Below are 21150 nucleotides of genomic sequence, written 5' to 3' on the forward strand. Positions count from 1 at the left end.
AATTTTTTGTCAGCTCATGAAATGGAAACATCACTCCTTTTTGTTTTTAAATGTAAACATAAGGAGAGAGGTGGTGTGAGAGTTATAACATTATATTGGTTTAACATGCAATATGAGAACAAAGCTGGTCAAGACTCCAGTGCCAGGTACATTGTCATAGCCAAATTTATTTTACTGAGTCAGTGCCCCCCCCTTACAATTCAGCCTGTCCCAAGACAAAAAGGAACCAGACTTTAATCTCACTCAGTTTTGTTCTAGGTGCAATCTACATCCACACAGGGATGTCAACTCTGACAAATGGCCAATACAAAATGTAAATATTCTGCCACTCCACTGGGTCAGGCAACTAGCTCCAAGTGATGGAACTGTTAAATTAATCTGACACCTTCAAAGTGACTAATGACATTCTTCACACGTTCACATTATGCCTGGCCAAGGAGCTCTAATTGGTGGGATCTTCCCACTGGCTTGTGGGTCGGAAACTCTGATTGGCTAAACACCTCCCTAACTTGTTTCCTGTCATTTCCTTGACAAGTACTACTGAATGTTCTTCCGACCCTTGAGCTGTTTCCTTTGAAGTGCGTTTCTGCCCGTTATTCTGGGTCTCCTTTTGTTCTGAGCGTTGGAACCGGGGAGCCGGGGAAAGTGTGAGCAGCTGGTCATCGCCGCGTTTGGTCTCCGCGCGAGAGCTTCGCCACGGCTGTGTAGGACTGCCCCGTGCTCTGGTTTCTCCTGCGCGAGGGGGACAGCCCCATAGGAGCTTTAGTGCTGCCTGTAGCTGGGAAGCAGCTTCAGTCTGAGCAGAGTCACTTTTAGACTGTTTCTTGGGGGGATCTCCCATGGTGCAGGTGGATTAAAACTTGTGTATCATGAACCAGACCAGGGAAACCAGTGCTTTCCGGCATCATATCCAAGATATCCAGAATGGGAGGAGTAATTTAGGACTTACTGGAGCAAACGCACAAAGGTAAGACATATCTGTTTCTTTAAACAAGAATTATACCTATGTAACACACACATACATACTCACACACACACATACATACTCATACATGTATGTGTCTGTGTGTGTGTGTGTGGAATATTAGTGGATATAGAAGTATTTGGGGTGAGGGTCATTTAAAGCAGAAGAAGAAATACATTGATCCATTGTTGTTTTTAAAGTTTTTAGTCTGTGTTTGATGGTACTGTGGTACACAAGCTATGGTACACAAGACAATATTATATTTATTGTGTTTTTTGTGTATTTTAAAGAGCAGAAATGAGGTTTCCACATCAACCTGTGGAAAAATGTAAAAATCTTTTATATTTAGAAATGATGGGTATTGGTTAACACAAGATATATATAAGTGAGACAACATGTATAGGGCATGATTTGACAACCATTACGTCTTTATAAGGATTAATTCAGCTGTGTGAAATTCATATTAATTTGGACACCAAGGTCCTGTTGATACAAGTTTGCATTGGTAAAACATTTCTGGTGCTACTTGTTGACACATCTGAGAATCAGTTAACTGTACAAAAAGTTTTTATTTATTGATTTTTGTTCTTTCCAACAGTAATACTTATGCAGTTATGTTGGTTTGAGTTGTTGTAATTGAATTCATAGAAATATTCTGAATACAAAGGGCTGAATTAACATTATTTGATTTGACCGGTATTAAATCAAGTTCTTCAACATTTTGCATCTGCCTTGAAATATATGTATGTATGTGTGTGTATATATATATATATATATATATATATATATATATGATCAGACAATGTATATATTCTCAGAAAATATTTTGAGGGCATGAACTGTGTACAGGATAAACAAATAAGAATGTTAAGGAATCAGTCTTGGTCTGTTCCCTTGGATTTGACAGTTTACAGTTAACATTTATTGTACATAAAATAGAATCAAAACTGAAACACTAGAAGAGTAATTAACATTTTATTTATTTGAATTGAATTTTACATTTTGTCAGACTAAATACCCATATCTATAAAAACTATCACATTAAAATTACATTCACACACGGTATAAAATAAATCATATTATTTGTATCTGATGTGGCTTACTTCAAATATACATTGTCCTAGCATGTTTATTTATGATTATTCATGTTAGAAAAAATATTGCTTGTCCTAAGTGTGTGAAATAAGATACACATATTTCAAATAAGTTAACCCGCTACTCTAGAGTCAATAAAATAATAATCAAATTTGAGAAATTTAAATATTATGTTCTGTGTCAATATTTGTATTTTTTTGCTAACAGGGTATTGCCACATAGTACCTAATTTTAGTATTTATATTAAATATATAAAATGGGAATGTGGTTACACCATGTTTGTGAGTTGACTAGAAAGTGAAAGGTAAGAAGGATCTATGTGGAACACGGCTGTCAGCTATTTCTATTTTAAAACATTCACAATTTATGCTTTGGCCGCACCTGTCATTAAAATTGTTTTATGGATTTATTTTATGGCTGAATAACACTTAATATGTTATTCTTAACGACATACAACTGTAAAAGTTGTGTTTGGAATTACAAGAGTCAGATTCCATGCGATATTTACTGTTACTGTTACAAGGACTGAATCCACTCATCCACCATTCATGAGAAGTCTCACGCTTCATATCAAATCTCTGAACAGTAATGTTGGTAATCTTAGTTTATTACCTAAACGTGTCTGCCAGATACAGTGAAATGATAAGCTTTATAACGCTGCTGTTGAAACTCACGATTCTAGCGTAGCACTGTAACATTAGCGCTGTTTTCCATTAATCCGTTTGATTGTACGCGGCACAATCAAGGTCAGCACGCTACGGCGTGAAGTTTAGCACGGTATGTGCCACGCTGCGCTATTACAGCTAGCGGTGAAGCGCACACCTGTCCGCTCGGGGAGTTAGAGCGGTTTAAACAGATTAGCCGGGAGAGGTATTAGTGAATATTGTCCAAATGAAAACATTGCTGTGTGAGCCACTGTTCTCATCCGTCTCCCCCCCCCCCCCCCCCCCAGCCCCCCACCCCCTCCCCTCCAGCTGCTGCCATTATATCATCCTGCTGGCTTGTCATTGGAGGGAAGTGACCCCTCTCTCGGGAATTCCCATACATCGAGCAGATGCATTTAAGAGCTGCTGGGAAAGCCATTCTTTATGTCTCTTACCTTTCACAACACGGGCTGCCCCTTGTTTATCTTTACTGGTCGCCAGGAGATCTAAACCTCGTGACCTTCTTGTGTCGGCTAATCTTCCGAGCATAGTCTCTGCAGATCTACAGAGAGAGAGATTTATGTAATTGTTAAGGCCTGTTTCCCCTGGCTGAATTTCGGACTTGTGATAGGTCAGTTGTTTGGCAGCGTTGCCAAAATCTGTGGGAAAAGGTGGAAAATCTAGTGTGAATGCTTTTGTTGTTTAGATACCCACATTGATGATGATTAAGTAAGAACTTGGCCTTGTGTGCTAGTGTTAGTGTATTTTAAAGGGCTTTTTTATTTTTGCAGTCATAGAGAGACGTCCATTCAACGGCCCTCTTACATCATGTGCAAGTGGTATAGACTATGGCTAATCATTCCTACAGTCCTATTTACACAATCAAGAAGACATGGAGGTATTTACCATTCAGTTCATTAAATTTAATTTGCTCAGTCCTGTTTATTGACCCTATTACAAATATGATTTACAGGAAAACAGGAAATATGAAAATAGGGAAAACTGTGCACAAACGCCACCAAAAAACAGCAAGTGTGGCTAAACCATAGTTAAAGTTAGGCTTAATGGCAAAAGTTAAAAGTGGACCAATACTCACTAATGCTGCTTTTCATTCTTTCATTTGCTTGCAGCCTCTGGAGATAGCCTGAAATTATTATTATTTTTTCTTTGAATGAGAGTTTGCGGTTACTGCAAAATGGCACTTCAGCCGGCCTTGTCTGATAGCAGTGTTCGGTTCCGAGGGTATCATAGCGATGACAAGCGCCGGCAGTCGCCACAGCGTGTACATAGGAGGCATGCAGTATTTATAGATTTTACAGGATGTCGTGAAACAAATAAACGCTTATTTAAGTGTTGACGCTGGATAAACCAGGTCTTGCGCAACACGCCATGGCTGAACGGAATGAAAGAGACATGCAGTGCTTCCACGAAAACATCTCGTTCGCGGAACTGTTTGCTGGCTCATAATGGGCGAAAATGAACGAACAAATCTTTTTGAACGACTCTTTTTAGTGTCCGGTATGTACCGGGTCAGCCTGTCGAACGTCCGAGTGCTCATGAATTGGACCCTCCCTGCATGTATCCACTCAAAACTGCTGCCTGCTACGGTAGGTGCACCGTTCTCTCGAACTATAGGACCTCAATGGGACAACCAATGAATGAGCGAGATCGAATGAACCGGTGTCTCGAACTATAGGACGTCAATGAATGAGCGAGTTGAATCGGACTTGATTCGAGACAGACAGCCTGCACTCACTGAACGAGATCGAATGAACCGTTCTCTCAAACTATAGGATGTCAATGAATGAGCGAGTTGAATCAGACTTGAGTTGAGACAGGCAGCCTGCACTCACTGAACGAGATCGAATGAACCATTCTCACGAATTATAGGACGTCTGCTACTTGCCCCTCAAAAAGAACGACAAATCGTTGGTCTGTCACATTTCAGTAACATTGTATTGAGCATACATAGCCTACCTAAATACAAGTAGGATGCAGAATCAATGTATTAAAAAATGAATATTTTATCTTTATTAATGTAAACTTATACATGATGAATGGTAATGCATTGAAGAGAAGTTTGGTGGAGAGTGCAGCACTAGTTGTCGAACGTGCATGTACTATAACGAAGTGTCACGGAGAAACTGACGCCATTTTTTAGAAAAAGTATCAAAACTCGAGAGGTTCGAAAGGTTCGATAAATTTACAGTACGTGTATCAACTCGAAGGAACCGATATTGTGAAAAGAATCGGTCCGCCCACCACTCAGTGACCAATCCATATAAGTTTTTCCTTTACCCGGCCTCTTGGTTCGTGGATGGGATTGGCTGGAACACCAAGGGGGTGGAGCCTCATAACAGCTGTAGGCTACCTGTGGTAGAAACGGCATCGTCAATTTCCATCCAGTCAGAGTGCAGAAGGGAGCAATGTTATTTCAGTGAGGTTTAGAGGAACATGCGATGTGCTTTATAAATATAGCCTACAAACTCCTGCATTAGTGCTGGGACCCAGTCCAACAGCGCAGCCAGACAGATGTAACTGGTCTTAGATAGATAAAGAGGATATATAAAGAGAAGAGTTGAGACAGTTCAAATTGAACCCGGGGCCTATGCTTGGTTGTACACACCAATCATTTTTAATTTGGTCTATGACACGTCCGGCTAGACAGACTCCTAAGGGAATGTTTCCAAATGGTCAATGTCTTCAGATTCATTTCAAGATAAAGGATATACCTGTGAAATGATAATTGTACTTAAGTTTTGGGTACCCACTGTTGTTTATTGATCGTCGCTTAAGTGGAGAGTTCCACGCACATTTGCTCCCACATGGCTTTCTTCTCGCTCTTAACGAGAAATGTTTCACAGCCCGTGAGATTTATTCTGTGCGATGAGTCATGTGCCTGTCCGTCACTCGCCACGACACGCTGACAGTGTGACTTCAGACGTATTAATAATGGAGGAACGTACAGAGGAGGCGCATAACGGACCTTTCATACAGAACGCTTTACCTGTGATTTATAGCCAGGTCCGCCAGTGTGTGTTAATAAAGCCAACTGACCGCAGCGGCTGGCCGTGTTACTAAACTCGTACTCTTCCTCTCCCCCAGCCTAAGCAGTTGATCTGGGGCTTTGTTTGATCTATCCCACAAGGCAATTGGCGATGATGGCGATGGGACCTGATGTAATGCAATGATTATATATTCCGTCAAATTCTTTAAGAAGTTACTTTTATCAAGACTATCTGGAAATTAAGTGTAAAATGGGAGCATGTAGGCTAGATTGAAGGACAGCACTGCTGCAGGAAAGGATTAGTATCACACCGAAATTTGGAGTGTAACAAGAAGTGCTAGTTTTAATGGTATTCAACCAACCTGACGACAAAACACTCAACTAACCTGATACAAATTGTCAACTAAACTGAGAACACGTTTTTAACAACCTGACCTAGAACAGGTTTGGTGGTGGTGGTGGTGATGATGATGATGATGATGGTGGTGGTGATGATGATAATGATGATGATGATAGTAGCAGCAGCCTCTGCAGCTAAATGATTGGGGAACCAGGGTTGTCACTCAAAGGTTGTGGGTTTGAGTTCCAGTTGGGGAGTTGTATTTCAATTCCTTCAGTAAAAATGTAAACTGTGCAAATGGATTGGAGTGGACATAAACTGCAATCTGCGTTATGTCACTTTCAATAAGAGAATGAGCTCAGTGCTGAAATATAATGATGATGAGGTTGTGGTAATGGAAAATGTGGTTGTGTATTAAGCTAGAGACAGTATTGATGTGACATCACATGCAAATGGTCACTGTGAACAGCTGACAGGAAGGGGTCATGCAGTGGCAGTCACACCAAAGGCATTTAGCTTTGATCTCCAGGGGAATTAAAAGCAGAATTGAATGTTAAACCACTGCTGACATTTAAAAAGCCACCTGTTGGAGTTTACAACGGTGCGCTGGTCTCAAAAGTCACGTTTTATTGCGTATTGTCAACCTATCAAGTGCTAATTTGTTTCGACTCTGATACTTGTGGTATCTTAAATGCGCAGCTCTAAAGATATCCTTCATACTGTCATTTTCTCTGCAGATTTGTATTCATAGCTGGTACTTTTAGAAATGTATCTGAATTATCTGAAATTCGATAGCTGTGGTATGCATAACTGAATTTATAGTACGTTGGCTGCATGAAGTTGCTTAACTTCATGAAACAAATGAATATATGTTAGCTATCCAATTTAAAAAAAATCCCAAACACACAATCATTTCGTTAAAGTGAATATAGCTGCATGGTTGTAGTAACACACTGACTATCAGGACTTGGCATCTTGGTAGCATGCAGTGCTACTGTTCCTCCACATAATGTGGCAAATAAAGACCTGTGCTGTAAATGGAGGTTCCTGTTGACACAGTGCTGATGATGTAATGTTAATGGGCTGTTGTGATAGGACAATTTACTGTGTAGAACCACCAGTGAGGGGACTGATACTGGGAGCCATGTAGCATAATGGTTGGGGTGCTAGGCTAGCAGCTCCAAGGTTATATGTTCCAGGTTGGGTGTCGTTCTATAGCTTTGTGCACAGTGGTATTCAACCTAGTTCCTGGGGACCCCTGTGTATGTTGGATTTTTTTCCAACCACAATTGCCATCCTGGATTTTAATCTTTCATGACATTAAGATTAAAGTCCTGTGTTGTGAAATATAGGACACTGTGCTATATTACAAACAACTGCATAAAAAGAGGTAACAAACATTTTAAACTGCTGAAATTCAGGACCGAGGGGAATCAATAGGCTCCTGATTTGGTTTTCGAACACGTGTTAAAGTTCTTTTTTTTAACAGGTTTGGCTCATTATCATTTGCTCCATCTTTGAATTCTTCATTATCTACCAAATACTTAGTTTTCATGGCTATGTGTCCACACTCTCCAATTAGGAGCCTATTAATTCACTGCAGACTTTAACTTGGTCATTTAAATAATTTTATAATTTTTTATGCAGATGTTTGTAATATAGCACAATAAGCACAATGACCTTGGGAATTTTATTTTTCATGGCATGCATAGCTATTTATGACATAATGTGGCTTAAGAGAGTAAAGAATTCCCCTAAGCATGAAAAAGATAAATTAACAGCTTATTAAAATTCTGGCATTGCAACTGGGGTAGGAACAAAAACCAGCATACACATGGGGTCCACAGGACGGAGGTTGAATACCATTGCTTTAGCAAACTACTTAAATTGTTTTCGTAATATATACAGTTGTACAAATTGCATGCAAAATGAAACTTTTGTAAGTTGCTCTGAGTCAGAGTTTCTACTAAATGTTGATAAGATAACTTTGATAGACTGTCTAATTAGGAATTGTGCATTATTTATTTGAATTGGTAAGTTTTTAGGTTTTTGGCTGGACCGCAACAGCGGGGCCAGCCCTATAAACACGAATGTCTGTGACTGAGTCACTGACTGACTGACTGACTGACTGAGGGAGTGATAAAGTTACACCGTGCATGTCTGTGACTGAGTGACTGACTGATGAAGTTACACCATTGGTCGGCCGGTTCAGTCCAGCCATGTACTAGGTTTTGACCTGGTCTTGGTTAATATTTGGTAGTGCTGTGATTTCCTTTTGAGTGAGAGTGTATGTTCCTCATAAAAGCATTTACTCTACACCGTTACTGCAAAGGGTTTTATTTTGAAAGCCTTTTGCATACTGAGTAGCTGTTGAGACCTCCATGGGTATTGCACAGCGCACACAAGCTGCAGATTGAGCTGTTCAGCGCTACATGTGTTGTAGCACGTATGACATTTCATGACCGTAAAATCGTTTTTTCTGTCAGCAGGTTTCCATGTACACTAGCAACGAATGCAAAGTATATATAAACATGCATCATGTACAGTGTGGAACATGGTGTCATTCAGTCACCAAGGCATTCTGGAATAGACTAATGTTTAACTATAGGTATACACACACATATGACTATATAACTAAAAACATATACATTTTTAACTATGTACGCTACATTTTATTTGGTCTTTACTTAATGGTTGGTTGCACCTAATGTGTAACTTGCAAAAAAAAAAAAAAAACATATTGGACTCACTGGTAACAAACTTACAAGTGTGATGAATTCACGATTTTAAAGAATTCATGGAATGAACTGTTACATCACGGATTGCTGGGCGGTCACTAAGTCATATTCATAATTTAAATCACCATTGCATGAGTGTTGTTGGAATATGCTAGATTGGAATTAATAATCCTGTTTTTTTTAGTTCCTTAATTTAAGTACACGAAGGTTCCCGCAAGGCAGGCATTGACTGACAACATGAAGCACTAAACTTGTCCTTATTGTGGGTTTTAAGATTGACCAAGCTTATTATGCCTCATATGTCCTGTAGAGATGTCCTGAGCAATTTAATTGATCATAATGTTTCCTTTGCTAATTCAGTTCTGGGAAAAGCCCATAAAATTATCATTTTTAGGCATGTAAAGAATCATATAAAAACAGTCGTTATTGCAGATTGCCTCATCTTGTTCTGTGAACTACTTCATGATTACTGTTAATGTTTTTACCTGATTAGAAAAAAGATATCAAGCTTTGTTTTCTTAATGTTTCCTTTGTCACATAGACCCCAAATTGTTTTCTATGCTACTCTTGCTGTTCTGTAGTCTGTGCCAGGTGTCTCAGTGTATACGTTTTCAAACATGCCAATGCCCATGGAACATCTGTTTCAAACGTGCCAATGCCCATGGAACATCTGTTTCAAACGTGCCAATGCCCATGGAACATCTGTTTCAAACATGCCAATGCTCATGGAACATCTGTTGTGTGTGTGTGTGTGTGTGTGTGCCTGCATGCGTGCATGTGTGTGTATGTGAGTGTATGTGAGTGTGGGGATGAGTGTGTGTGTGTGTGTGTGTATGTGTGTGTCTGTGCGTGTGTGAGAATGTGTGTGTGTTTGTATGTGTGTGTCTGTGTGTGTGTGGGGATGTGTGTGTGTGTGTGGGTGGGGGTGGGGGGTGGTGTGTGTGTGTGCATGTGTGTGTATGTGAGTGTATGTGAGTGTGGGGATGACTGTGTGTGTGTGTGTGTGCATGTGTGTGTATGTGAGTGTATGTGAGTGTGGGGATGACTGTGTGTGTGTGTGTGTGCATGTGTGTGTATGTGAGTGTATGTGAGTGTGGGGATGACTGTGTGTGTGTGTGTGGGGATGTGTGTGTGTTTGTATGTGTGTGTCTGTGCGTGTGTGGGGATGTGTGTGTGTGTGTGGGGGGGGGGGGGGGGGGGGGTGGTGTGTGTGTGTGCATGTGTGTGTGTTCAGTATATGTGTGTGTCTGTAAAACATGGTCTTGGGGTTTTCTCAGGTGTAATTTTAGACACTAAAACGTGGGCTGATAGTGATAATGGAATGTAATGCCTGATATATGGGACAGAGTGCCTAAGCAAGTCTGAGACACGTGGCCAGTGCTTGTCAGTCATGCCTAAGCATGGCTGTGACCGGCAGACATTTTGTTGACCTGCCAAGTTGTAACTTTCCAGTCAGAACCTTCTAGCTATGCCATAGCAAAATACATTAAACAAAAATGATAACTCTGGATGGGCAAAGAAATGCTGCTTCTTTATTCCATTTAGGGTAGACTGTATAAAATGCGGATGAACTTACAAAATATATATGTGTACCCCTACTTTTTTTTAAATTTTAAATTAAATTACTTTTACAATAAATGCTAATTAGGAATTAAAACATTTATTTCAAAATGAATATCAGCTATTCAATTTATTCCTGCCTGTTTTTACTTATAAATTTATGTAGTTCTATATAAGGTGTAAACTGCCCTTGCTTTTGGTTGCTTATTATCAGACAGTATTAGAGTTGAATCAAGCACTTAAAATAGCATCCTACAATTCTTGTCTATCATAACAATTTTAGCCATATGTATTGCTATACAAATATATACATTTTTTTCTATGCCTGAAAATGTATACCTTGGGAAAAAAGTGAGAAAAATGACAGCCAATCTTCAGGAGAATTCTCATACAGCATAATGCAAACTTCTGTTTAAATTTTGGATGGATAAATTATTATCCATTGTGTTATGTATTAAGTATGAAAGTCCTACCACTGACATCAGTTTATCTTGCTGATAATAATAATAACAACAACAATAATAATAATAATAATAATAATAATAATAATAATACATTTAAAATAAAAAAGTATTTTTTCCCCAAACAACACAAAACCTTTTAAAAATAAATTACAATTTTTTTTTTCTAACTTACAAATGCAGCAAATTTCTGGGTCATTAAAAATGGAATATTTACTCAATGCAAAGCAATCACATAATTTGGTTTCCCCATATAAGAATTACATCACTTTTTATACAAAGCCCCCCATCCCCACATTTCAGGGCACCATAAACTTTGGGACATATTGATGTTATGCCAATGAAAATAATCATGTTTTGTCATAGACATCACCAGGCACTGAATATTTTCTCTGGTGATGCTCTGCCAGGCCTGTACTGTAGCCATCTTCAGCTCCTGCTTGTTTTAGAGGATACTCACCTGAAATTTTCTCTTCAGCATATGAAAAGTATTCAGATTGGGTGTCCGACTTGGCCAGTCAGGAATTTTCCCATTTTTGGCTTTGAAAAGCTCTTTATTGCTTTAGTTTTGTTTGGGATCATTGTCTTGCTGTAGGATGAAACACCATCCAATGAGTTTGGAGGCATCTGCTTGAACTTGTACGTGTGGCAGCTATACATGCTCAAACCATGACACTTTCACCACCATGTTTCACAGATGAGGTGGTATGCTTCAGATTTTAGGCAGTATCTTTTGGCCTACACACTTTGCTCTAGCCATCATTCTGATGCTAATGAATCTTGGTTTGATCTGTTCACAAGATGTTTTTTTTCAGAACTTTGGTGGCTTTTTTCGTACTTTTTAGCAAGCTATAACCTGGCCATCCTGTTTTTGCAGCGAACTAGTGGTTTACATCTTGCAGTGTAGCCTCTGTATTTCTGTTTGTGAAGTCTTCTCTGAACAGTTGTCACCGACAGATCCACACCTGCCTCCTGAAATGTTTCTGATCTGTTGAACAGCTGTTTGGGGTGTTTTCTTTATTATGGTGAGAAGTATTTGGTCATCAACTGGAGGTCTTCCTTAGCTTACCAGGCTCTTTGTGATTTCTGAGCTTATTCTTAATAATGTTCCAAACTATTGATTTTGGTAAGCCTGAGGTTTGAACCTCTGAATCCCCCTCTTATTTCTCAGTCTAATAATGACTTCCTTGACTTTCATTGACATAACTCTGGTCCTTATGTTGACAAACACCAATTATAGACTCCAAAGGCACTCAAAAGGCTAGAATCAAAACTAGATTCTGAAAGCTCTCTTATACTTGCACTAAGGAAGCAATTGAACACACCAAACTCATCAGGAACACCAGTGATGCCATTTGTCTCAAACATTATGATGCCCTGAAATGGGGGGACTATTTTTTTTAATACATGGTAAAACCAAAATGTATAAAAAATCCCTTAGATAAAATCTGAGAATGTGCCACATGTGAATTGTATGATTACAACACTAAAATAGTGGAGTACAGGGCCAATTCTTTTTTTCTTTTTTTTTAAGTTTTTGTCCCAAACATTGTGGAAGGCGCTGAATTTTTTCAACGGATTATATTTTCGTTGTCTATCATCTTTCTTTATGTACAAATCAGATATTTTAGAGAACTCAAAAGAGGGCTTGAATTAGTCAGTTTGGCTAGGTTTAGGGTTAGGGTTAAGAAAACGATATGTGCAGGACTGCGGCAAAATTAGGGTTGTGTTCAGAAGCTTGGTTAAGACAAGGACTACTCTGATTTTGGATTAGCAAAAATGCACTGCTGGGATGTAACACTATAGGCACATATATTTGTTTTGTTTTTCTATACTTGTTTTATTTATGATTAGAATTAGAAACTTAAGAAACTTAAGAAAACTCCAAGGTCTTGAATTATGTATATTTTTAATATTTAAAGTTTCTTAAACTACGGACATTGATTAGAATCTATTTAGGAGATGAAATCACATATTTAAGACATAAAAAGGTAGTCCTGTGTATTTTATTGTTTCTCAGTAGCATATGTTTTTCGTATATATAATTTCGTATATATATATATAATGTAAAAATACATTTTATATATATTTTGTTTTTATAATTATATATATTTTACTCATAATTAATTGATTATTTATCATTACCTTATGTTGATTAAACACTCACATAGACAACTCACTTTTTGGAGGTAAGACTTATTTAAATTTCCGTGGACATACATGTTTTATGATAAATTCAAACATAATTCATTTCACCTCACGTAAATATAAATATTATCGATTCATATTGGTTGATTAACGTTTTCTCAGGAGAGCAAAGCTTCTCAAAGCTGAACGTTTAAGTAACGGCGAAGAAAGGAGAAATCGATACCGAAATAACGCGTTGGGCCGTGACTGCGCTGTCCGAGGCGTTGATGGATGTATCGCAGAGAAGCCGCTCTTTATAGGTTCCCCGACGTCATATTGAACACGATCCAGGACATTCTCCTGTGTCAGCTGATCCGTAGGTTCGAATTCGCCGTCTGACAAACACTGTCAGCAACGTGCGCTGCTTTCCTTTCCTTCTTAGCGCTTGTCAACACTTTCGCATCCAAAGAAAAGTAAAAATACTGTTGTGCAACATTGTTTGTTAAACCAGTGTACGAATATACTAAAGAAAACTTTTCATTGACTAAACATTACTCTACATTTCTTAAGATTTAAAAATATACATATATATTTGACTAAAATACAAGTGTAAGGCAGTATCTACTAAAACCAGATATATATAACGTTTCACTTCAGGCAGTATCAATCAGTTATTTAAAAAAATGTTTTAAAGCATAGTCCATGTAAAAGTATCAACAATCAGGAAATGTACACCACCCAGCTGAATGAATCCCCCAAAGGATCTTTTTACGTAGCTTTAAGACAAAACCCATACAAATCTAAAACACGATCCAGCGATGGTAATGACATTCTATAATGGAGGGAACAACACAGGGATCGTTTTGTGAATGAAGCCCTGGCAACAGTACCGTCTCACTAATTCCTTTTCAGCATGGTCAACATGAACCTGGGGGTCAGGGGAACAGCTGCAAAAGTACACCATTTTGATGGATTTCTCACCCAAGTCATGGGAAAGAAGAAACTAGAGGGCTTACTGCAGAAAATATAGATATCAGTTACCAGTCACAAACTACTCTATGATACTTTCAGAGCAGTACAGTTTAGCTTTTCCCCAAATAGAGTATATTGTATTTTTGTTAATAAAGCAATTTCCATAGAATCGATCCTACAATGTTAACTCTCTAATTGCCTCTGAAATCCAACGAGACACATCTTGTTTCTCTGAAGAAGGACTTTGCTGTACAATTGAGGAACTGTTTTTAATGAAGTAACAGTCTTGTTGGGAAGTTACTATAAAGTTCATGGGTCCTCTTAATGCATCAGCTATTTGAAAAAAACCCCCAAAAAAACCAATGTCTCCAGTCAAATTTTTAGATTATTTATTGCACACAGTAAAGGTTATGTGTGTTTGCATGTGTGTGTGTGTGTGTGTGTGTGTGTGTGTATCCCACACAAATAACAAAAAACTGACACCAATACATGTATAGTCATCATTCTCTAAATTAATGTTTGTAATAATACCTTTATTAATCATTATTATAATTCAATGTCTAATATAACATGGTTAATAAGGCATGCATACATACCATAACTAACAGATATTGAAATACACCAGAAAAAAAACATCTTCTTAATTTATGGAAAAGTGGCATGTTCTTAACAGCTGACCCTCATCCTGTTCTCTGAAAAGGATAGATCAGCAGACCCCAGCTGTGCTGATTGACAGGTGCTTGTCTGCAGCGACTGTTTGTTGGAGAGTTGACTTTTCTGTAATGACAGTTGGGGTGTTGTAGTGTAGGGTGGTGTGCTGGATTTCAGCTAAAAAGTAAAGACATGCAGTACCAATCGACTGTGTCTATGTACGATCTAGTCATTTCAAAGCTTTTATACAAAGCTATTGTAAAAAAAAAAAAAACAGAATTACCATAGAAGGCAAACACAACTAGAGATAGGGCTTTGCTATAATATTGTTACCACCATCGAAGAGCATGCCTCAAGACCAGCAAAATGAGAGAGATATGTTTGATATTTTGAACAAATCTCTCCACACAGTATAAAACACAGTGAAAGCTTATGTAATGGGCTGACCTGCTTTAAAGATTTTTGATGTTTGTAGCTTTTTGGAATTATGGTAGTTTGATCTTTTGGTCTGTGTTCACTGATATAATATTTAGATAATGCTTGCTTTAAAAGAACAGATTTTAACGTAATGTGTGTTTAATACGCATTTAATTAAACAGTGTTTACCTGCTGTAATATGTTTATATCAATTAATTTCTCATAATGTCAATGACAGTAAAGTTTTACCCTGAAAACTACTATTAGATTCTCATGAAACAAACTCTGTATAACTGCAAAATCTGTTCATTGGTGGTTGTGAAATTAAGAATGACCTCATTCTCTACAAAATAATTAAAAAATAATAATTTCTGTTCTCATAAATGCAAGTAAAAATAAAAAGTGGAAACATCTTGCAGGATTTGGAACGTAAGTTGAAAAGTTGGAACTTTTCACTAGGCTGGCGAGTGGAGGATGGGCTCCCCCTCTATAGATTTCTTCCAATTGGGGAGTTTTTTCTCACCACCGTTTGAGGGTTTTCTCCCCACTGGGAGTTTTTTTTGTTCACCTTATGTACGTGCTATTTGGGGGTTCAGGCCTGGTGTTTGTTCTGTTTGCTCTTTTTGCTCTGTCTCTTGCCTCGCTACTCTGCAAGGCGTCATTGTGACAGTTCTCTGTGAAAAGCGCTATACAAATAAAATTGAATTGAACTGAACATGGAATTAGGCATTTGGCTGGACCTGAAGCAGATGCGCCAGTCTATATAAAATACATCGAGTGCCTTCTCTTCTGACCAACCGAAGAGCTCCTTCAAGCTGGTTCGGTAAGAGGCCAAGTGGACTTTTATTTCCGTTATTTTTCGGTCTCTTCCTGCCGATGTAGCCACTCGTTCATTAATATGCCCACAGGCACAGTGGTCTTCCTGAAAGCTGAGAAGTATGGCTCATTCACACTGAGTTTAGTTACACAGGGGAAAATAGGATGTAAATAAAATTTGTATTTATTATTATTTTTTAAACTAAGTATCTGGAACGTTAAGGTATGTGTGGTGCACTAAACAGGAATGATCTGTGCTCTCAAAAGTCTCATTTCATCGTATTTGAGAGCACCCAGACCCTAATTACAGCAAAAATCCACGTCAGATGATTTACATTTCACAGCACCAGTCTGTCTGTCTAAAAAGGGAAGAGAATCTGACCGTAGGTCGCTATCTCTTTCGGCACCAAGTGTCAACAGACGGGTACCCATAAATCTGTCAAACGGACACCCTGCTGAGAAGAACTCACAGCTGTGAAAAGGTAGAACTGCGTCTGGTGTAGCGGCCTGTTGGTACAGCCGCCGGGGGACTGTCTGACTGAACGTCAGGAGAACTTTCAAACAGCTAACAGCCATTCCACTAAAAGGTAACATCAGGAGAAAAAAGGGTTTGGACGTGTATAATACAGTCGTGCCACAAACCGCGTTCCACTCGAAGCATTATGTTTGTTCCCTTTCCTAAATTGTCATTTTCTGTTTGACATTTGAAATCTTGAAGCAGAAGCTTGTTAACAACAATTCCTAACAAAAAAAAAAAGAAGAACAAACAAACCATAAAGCATTACACGATACGTTCTTTGAAAATTAAATAACTTTGTCCAGAGTTCATTAGTATTATATATAGTATATATACCAACTGTTAATATGGCTAGCAATACAAAATAATTTTCATCCCTGATCCACGACCCCGTTTCTTCTTTTGGAGGTTATCCAATAGCGTCATCTAGTGTCTGCTTGTTTCATTCTATTTATATATTTTATTATTTTTTAATGTCGTTTAAGTTAAATGAACGTATCCTATGGGAGAGTTCCAATCGGGTGTCTGTATGATTTCACCCTTAGAACGTAGCATGATTGGTAATCGCAAATTTGTCATTTTGATGACGTGAAATTAGTAACGGCATAATTTTGTCGAACCTTAAATTATGTTCAATTATAATTCATTTTGCATGAGTAAAATATGAAATAACCGCAACCGAAGTTTTGGTACGCCCGATTCTGCCAATTAGCAGCTCATTGAGATTGAGTTCCGTCCCCACTTCGGCACCAGGCCACATCCGCATGGTCCACAGCCAGAACCATGATTCTGCGAAGCCAATATAGCCACAATGGGAAAAACAAAACAAATACGCTGCACTGTACTCTGGAGAACAAAGTGCGCACAAAAGATGAACTCAAAATATTATTGGAATAGTTAGATTTAGATGTAGTTCAATTTAGCAAATAAAGTTATATTGGAAAAGTTTAATCTAACACTGGTTAAATTTACAGTTCAATTTAGCTGAAAATATTATTGAACGGGTAAATTTTACCTGATCGAAAAATTTGAATACCCTTCAGAAAACAAGTGCAATGATATTAGAAGAAAACTTGAGTGCTGTGATATTAAGCCTATTTTATCCAGCTGAGAATTTAAAAGTCATTTTTATTTTATCCTGAAAGCAACAAAACTCTTAAATTCCCACTACATGAGGATCTGGTGTTGGTCATTTGGAAACTGTTTTGTGCTTTTGTAACATGGTGCTTACATACTGACCAATTAGAAATTTGGTTGTTTAGTGGACCGCTAATCAACAGTGATCTTTAAGCGAATGTACTGAACTGAACGTGAACTCCTGTGTCAGTCTGCCAGCTCTCGTGTTTATAAATGGCATACTTACATCAAAATGAAGAGTTTATCTTGTGGATTGAGGAAAACTTTAAATACAAGAATTAAGTGACTGCACTGACTGTAATAGTTGCATTTATATGATGAATATGAATATTGTTGAATTGTGATGTTAATTTGCTTGCGTGGTCAGGCAACAGGGTTGTAAATCATCCTTGTATTCCAGAATATGTACTCCAGAGACAAGTATGTGCAAAGTGTCATAAACGCGTCCATCCACCCATACATCATCTAACCCGCTTATTCCTGGTCAGGGTCACAGGAGGTGCTGGAGCCTATCCCAGCATGCATTGGGCGAGAGGCGGGAGTACACTTTGGACAGATCATCAATCCATTCCCAGAGCACACACACCACTCACTCACACACTCATACCTCTAGGGGTAATTTAGGCTCTCTATTGACCTGCGTGTTTTTGGACTGTGGGAGCAAAACCACAAGGACACAGGGATAAATGTGAACTGAAAGGCCCTGACCGGGATTTGAACCTGGGACCGTCTTCTTGTGAGACTACCCACTGTACCACCGTGCCCTGTCATAAACTCAATCATAGTGAAATTGATTATATGGTAGTTGGCAACAGCTTTAATTTGTAACGATACAATATTTAATGTTAATTTGTACATGTTGTTTGTTGCATTTGTTATATAATTATGTGTAAATACCCCATTGATGATTGGTTTTAAGGCATACATTTTCATTTTTCATTTAACAGTACATCATTTTTTTATATTGTAGGATATCATTTTTAGTTATAATCAAATAGTGTTTTGTGAGACTCAAATCAGGTTAAAGTGAACTGGAAAGGTATTTGTAACACCTAGGATTGGTAAACATAAGGTGAAATGTTATGCATGCAATATATCCATCTATTTTCAAGCAATATTTCATATGTTGAATTTATAATCTGTAAATGCCATTGTAAGTACAAGGCTGCTTGAGACTAAAGGATATCAGTCTCACAGAACATTTTCCTGTATACACTATTTTTTAAGGTTTAGGGGCAGCCCTTATAGAATGGGGTACACATGTGAGATACCATCCTATACGGGACAGAATCTTGAAAACATGTAATTTAGTAATTTGTAAAACCAATGGCCCTGTGGAATGAAGTTGTGTCTGTGAATGAATATCAAGGCACGTTTCTTGGCCCATTTTCCTATTTTACCCAACTGGTTAAACAGCTTTGTCAAGACAGTGACAGTTTGTTTGTGTGTATGTATGTTTGTATGTGTCTTTGTCTTTCTGTGTGTGTGTATGTGTGTGTGCATGCGTGCGTGTGTGTTTGCATGTATGTGTGTATGTGTGTGTGTCCGTGTGTGTGCTTGTGCATGTGAATGTGTGTGTGAGTGAGTGTGTGTGTGTGTGTGTGTGTCTGTTGGGGGCATGGCTGTTAGTGGTGGCTGTAAGTTCCCTCCAGCAGATCATATAATTAGCACTCACTAAATTTAGTCATGGTCTGAGACTGCCTGTGATAATCAGGAAAGGATATCGCTATTAATCGAGCGTGGTGACACCAACGTTGACACAAACTCTGTTTCGCCGCTCGGGTCCAAGTTTTCTGACGCTCGTCCCTCTGAATTCTTTTTCCAGCGCCGGTTCCTCGGATCACTCTGAGCGCGGTAAGCTGGGCGGGGCCGGGCCAAACCCCGCCCTCCTGACCCCCGCCAGTCTGCAGATCGCCCAGCTGCAGGCCCAGCTCACCCTGCAAAGGCTGAAGCTGGTGCAGACGGCCGCGGGCGGGGCCGGGGGGGGCACCGCGGCGGCGGCGGCGGCTGCTAGCGTTCTGAACCAGGTGCTGGCCGGGATGCCCGTGTCCTCGCCCCTGCTCGGCCAGCTGAGGACCTCAAACGCAGGGGGGGTCCCCCATGGCCAGCTGGGCTCCGCCTTCCCCAACGCCCCCCCGGGCTTCCCCCCGCTCACCTCCGCGCTGGAGGCTCTGGTCGGAGGAGGTGTGGGAGGAGGTGTTGGGGGAGGTCTGGGAGGAGGTGTGGGAGGAGTCCCCGGTCAGAGCTCCCACAGTGCTGGGCTGAACCAGTACAGAGGCAGTTTTCCCCAGTCCTCTCTGGGCCTGGCAGCTGGTTCGGCGTTCCCCTCGGGCTCGGACCGCCCCGCCCCGTACGGCTACCCCGGCACGCCGTCTAGCACCGCGTCCCAAAGCGGCGATGGCCAGAACGCGCCATCCGGCGCCGTGGCCAGACCCGGAACCCGACCTGGATTTCGGGGAGATCTTTACGGAACGTGTAGGCCGGATACTCAGCCTGGATTCAGCGGGGAGCACAACCGGGACGCTCCCAAATCGGGCCACCCCACAGGGCGGCAGTGGGATGGGGCGGCTAATTTCTCCAGCTCAGGGAGAGCAGATGCGGCCTCCGGCTCCGGGGGTCCGTGGGCCAGTTCGGGCCCCCCCTTCCGCAGCTGCGAGCTGTACGACCCGGAGGAGCCCACGACCGACGGCAAGTACGGCAACACGGGCCGGGCCGACTTCAGCGCCGGCACCCAGGGGATTGTGGGACACCCGCAGCCGAGCGCTGGAGAAACTTCTAGAACCCCGATGGCCCTGCAGCCTCACCAACGCAATGACTTCAACGGGGTGACGCCATCACACCTACCGCATCACTGCACCATCTGTGACAAGAAGATCTTTAACCTCACGGTCAGTTACTATCCTCTGCTGCAAACAGGCATGACAACTTCCTAGTTCATACTCACTCCTTGTTAGGTTGAGCAATAATAATTAGCAGAGATGGCCGCCAGAACTTTGGGTAACTGTGTGAACGGTTCCATCATAAGCAGTACATATGGCTTCTTAGGTGCTACATGAACATACATGGATGCATATGTCAGCAATATGATGTGATATGTTACGGATGCAGCAAGTTGCATTACTATGATATACCAAGTTATAAACAGCTTGAATGTCTCATGTGTTATCCATATTTGTTTAAATCACTTGCTGGTTTTGACTTGACTTGTTTGACTTGCAGCCAAGCTAAATGAGAAATAACGAACGGGGCTGGAAACCTTTTGAAGGCTCTGTGTAGCAACCTCTGGATTTACATCCATTTAAGAACTGTCCTTAACTGTATCACAGTCAAGTGTGCAGTACTGAGTTTTGGCTTTTACAGGACTGGGACCACCACGTCAATGGAAAACTCCACCTCCAGAACTGCTCCCTCTACACTGACAGGTGACTAATCAAAACAAATCCATTAAGCTTCACAGACCCAAAGCTGGTCAATGTACATTACACAGTTCACTAAGTACACTAACACCATGCAAATAAATGTTTTTTTCTCTTCATGTTATGCTAATATATTTCCGTAGTTGCTGTAAAACGGTGGCGGGTATGGGGTCATATTGTGTAGTCATGCTGCCGTTATGCTGCACAGGCAGCGGTAGCGGCTCGAATCCGCGCTCTGTAAGCGATATGTCCGCGGCGCGCTCGGTCTCGCAAGCTGATCCTCTCCTC

General features: G+C 40.1%; 1 protein-coding gene across 1 annotated transcript in view; it reads left to right on the forward strand.

Annotated features, from left to right (window-relative positions):
• Nucleotides 1–532: 532 nt before the first annotated feature.
• LOC135245260 (RNA-binding protein 20-like) overlaps nt 533–21150 on the forward strand; it is a 36004-nt gene continuing 15386 nt past the window's right edge. Inside the window, exons 1-3 of the mRNA XM_064318203.1 lie at nt 533–967; nt 19272–20334; nt 20807–20868. Of these exons, the coding sequence (XP_064174273.1) occupies nt 870–967; nt 19272–20334; nt 20807–20868 (1223 nt within the window). The 5' untranslated portion in view covers nt 533–869. The remainder of the gene's footprint in view (nt 968–19271; nt 20335–20806; nt 20869–21150) is intronic.

This window comes from Anguilla rostrata, chromosome 18, assembly GCF_018555375.3.
Source record: "Anguilla rostrata isolate EN2019 chromosome 18, ASM1855537v3, whole genome shotgun sequence".
Lineage (NCBI taxonomy): Eukaryota > Metazoa > Chordata > Actinopteri > Anguilliformes > Anguillidae > Anguilla > Anguilla rostrata.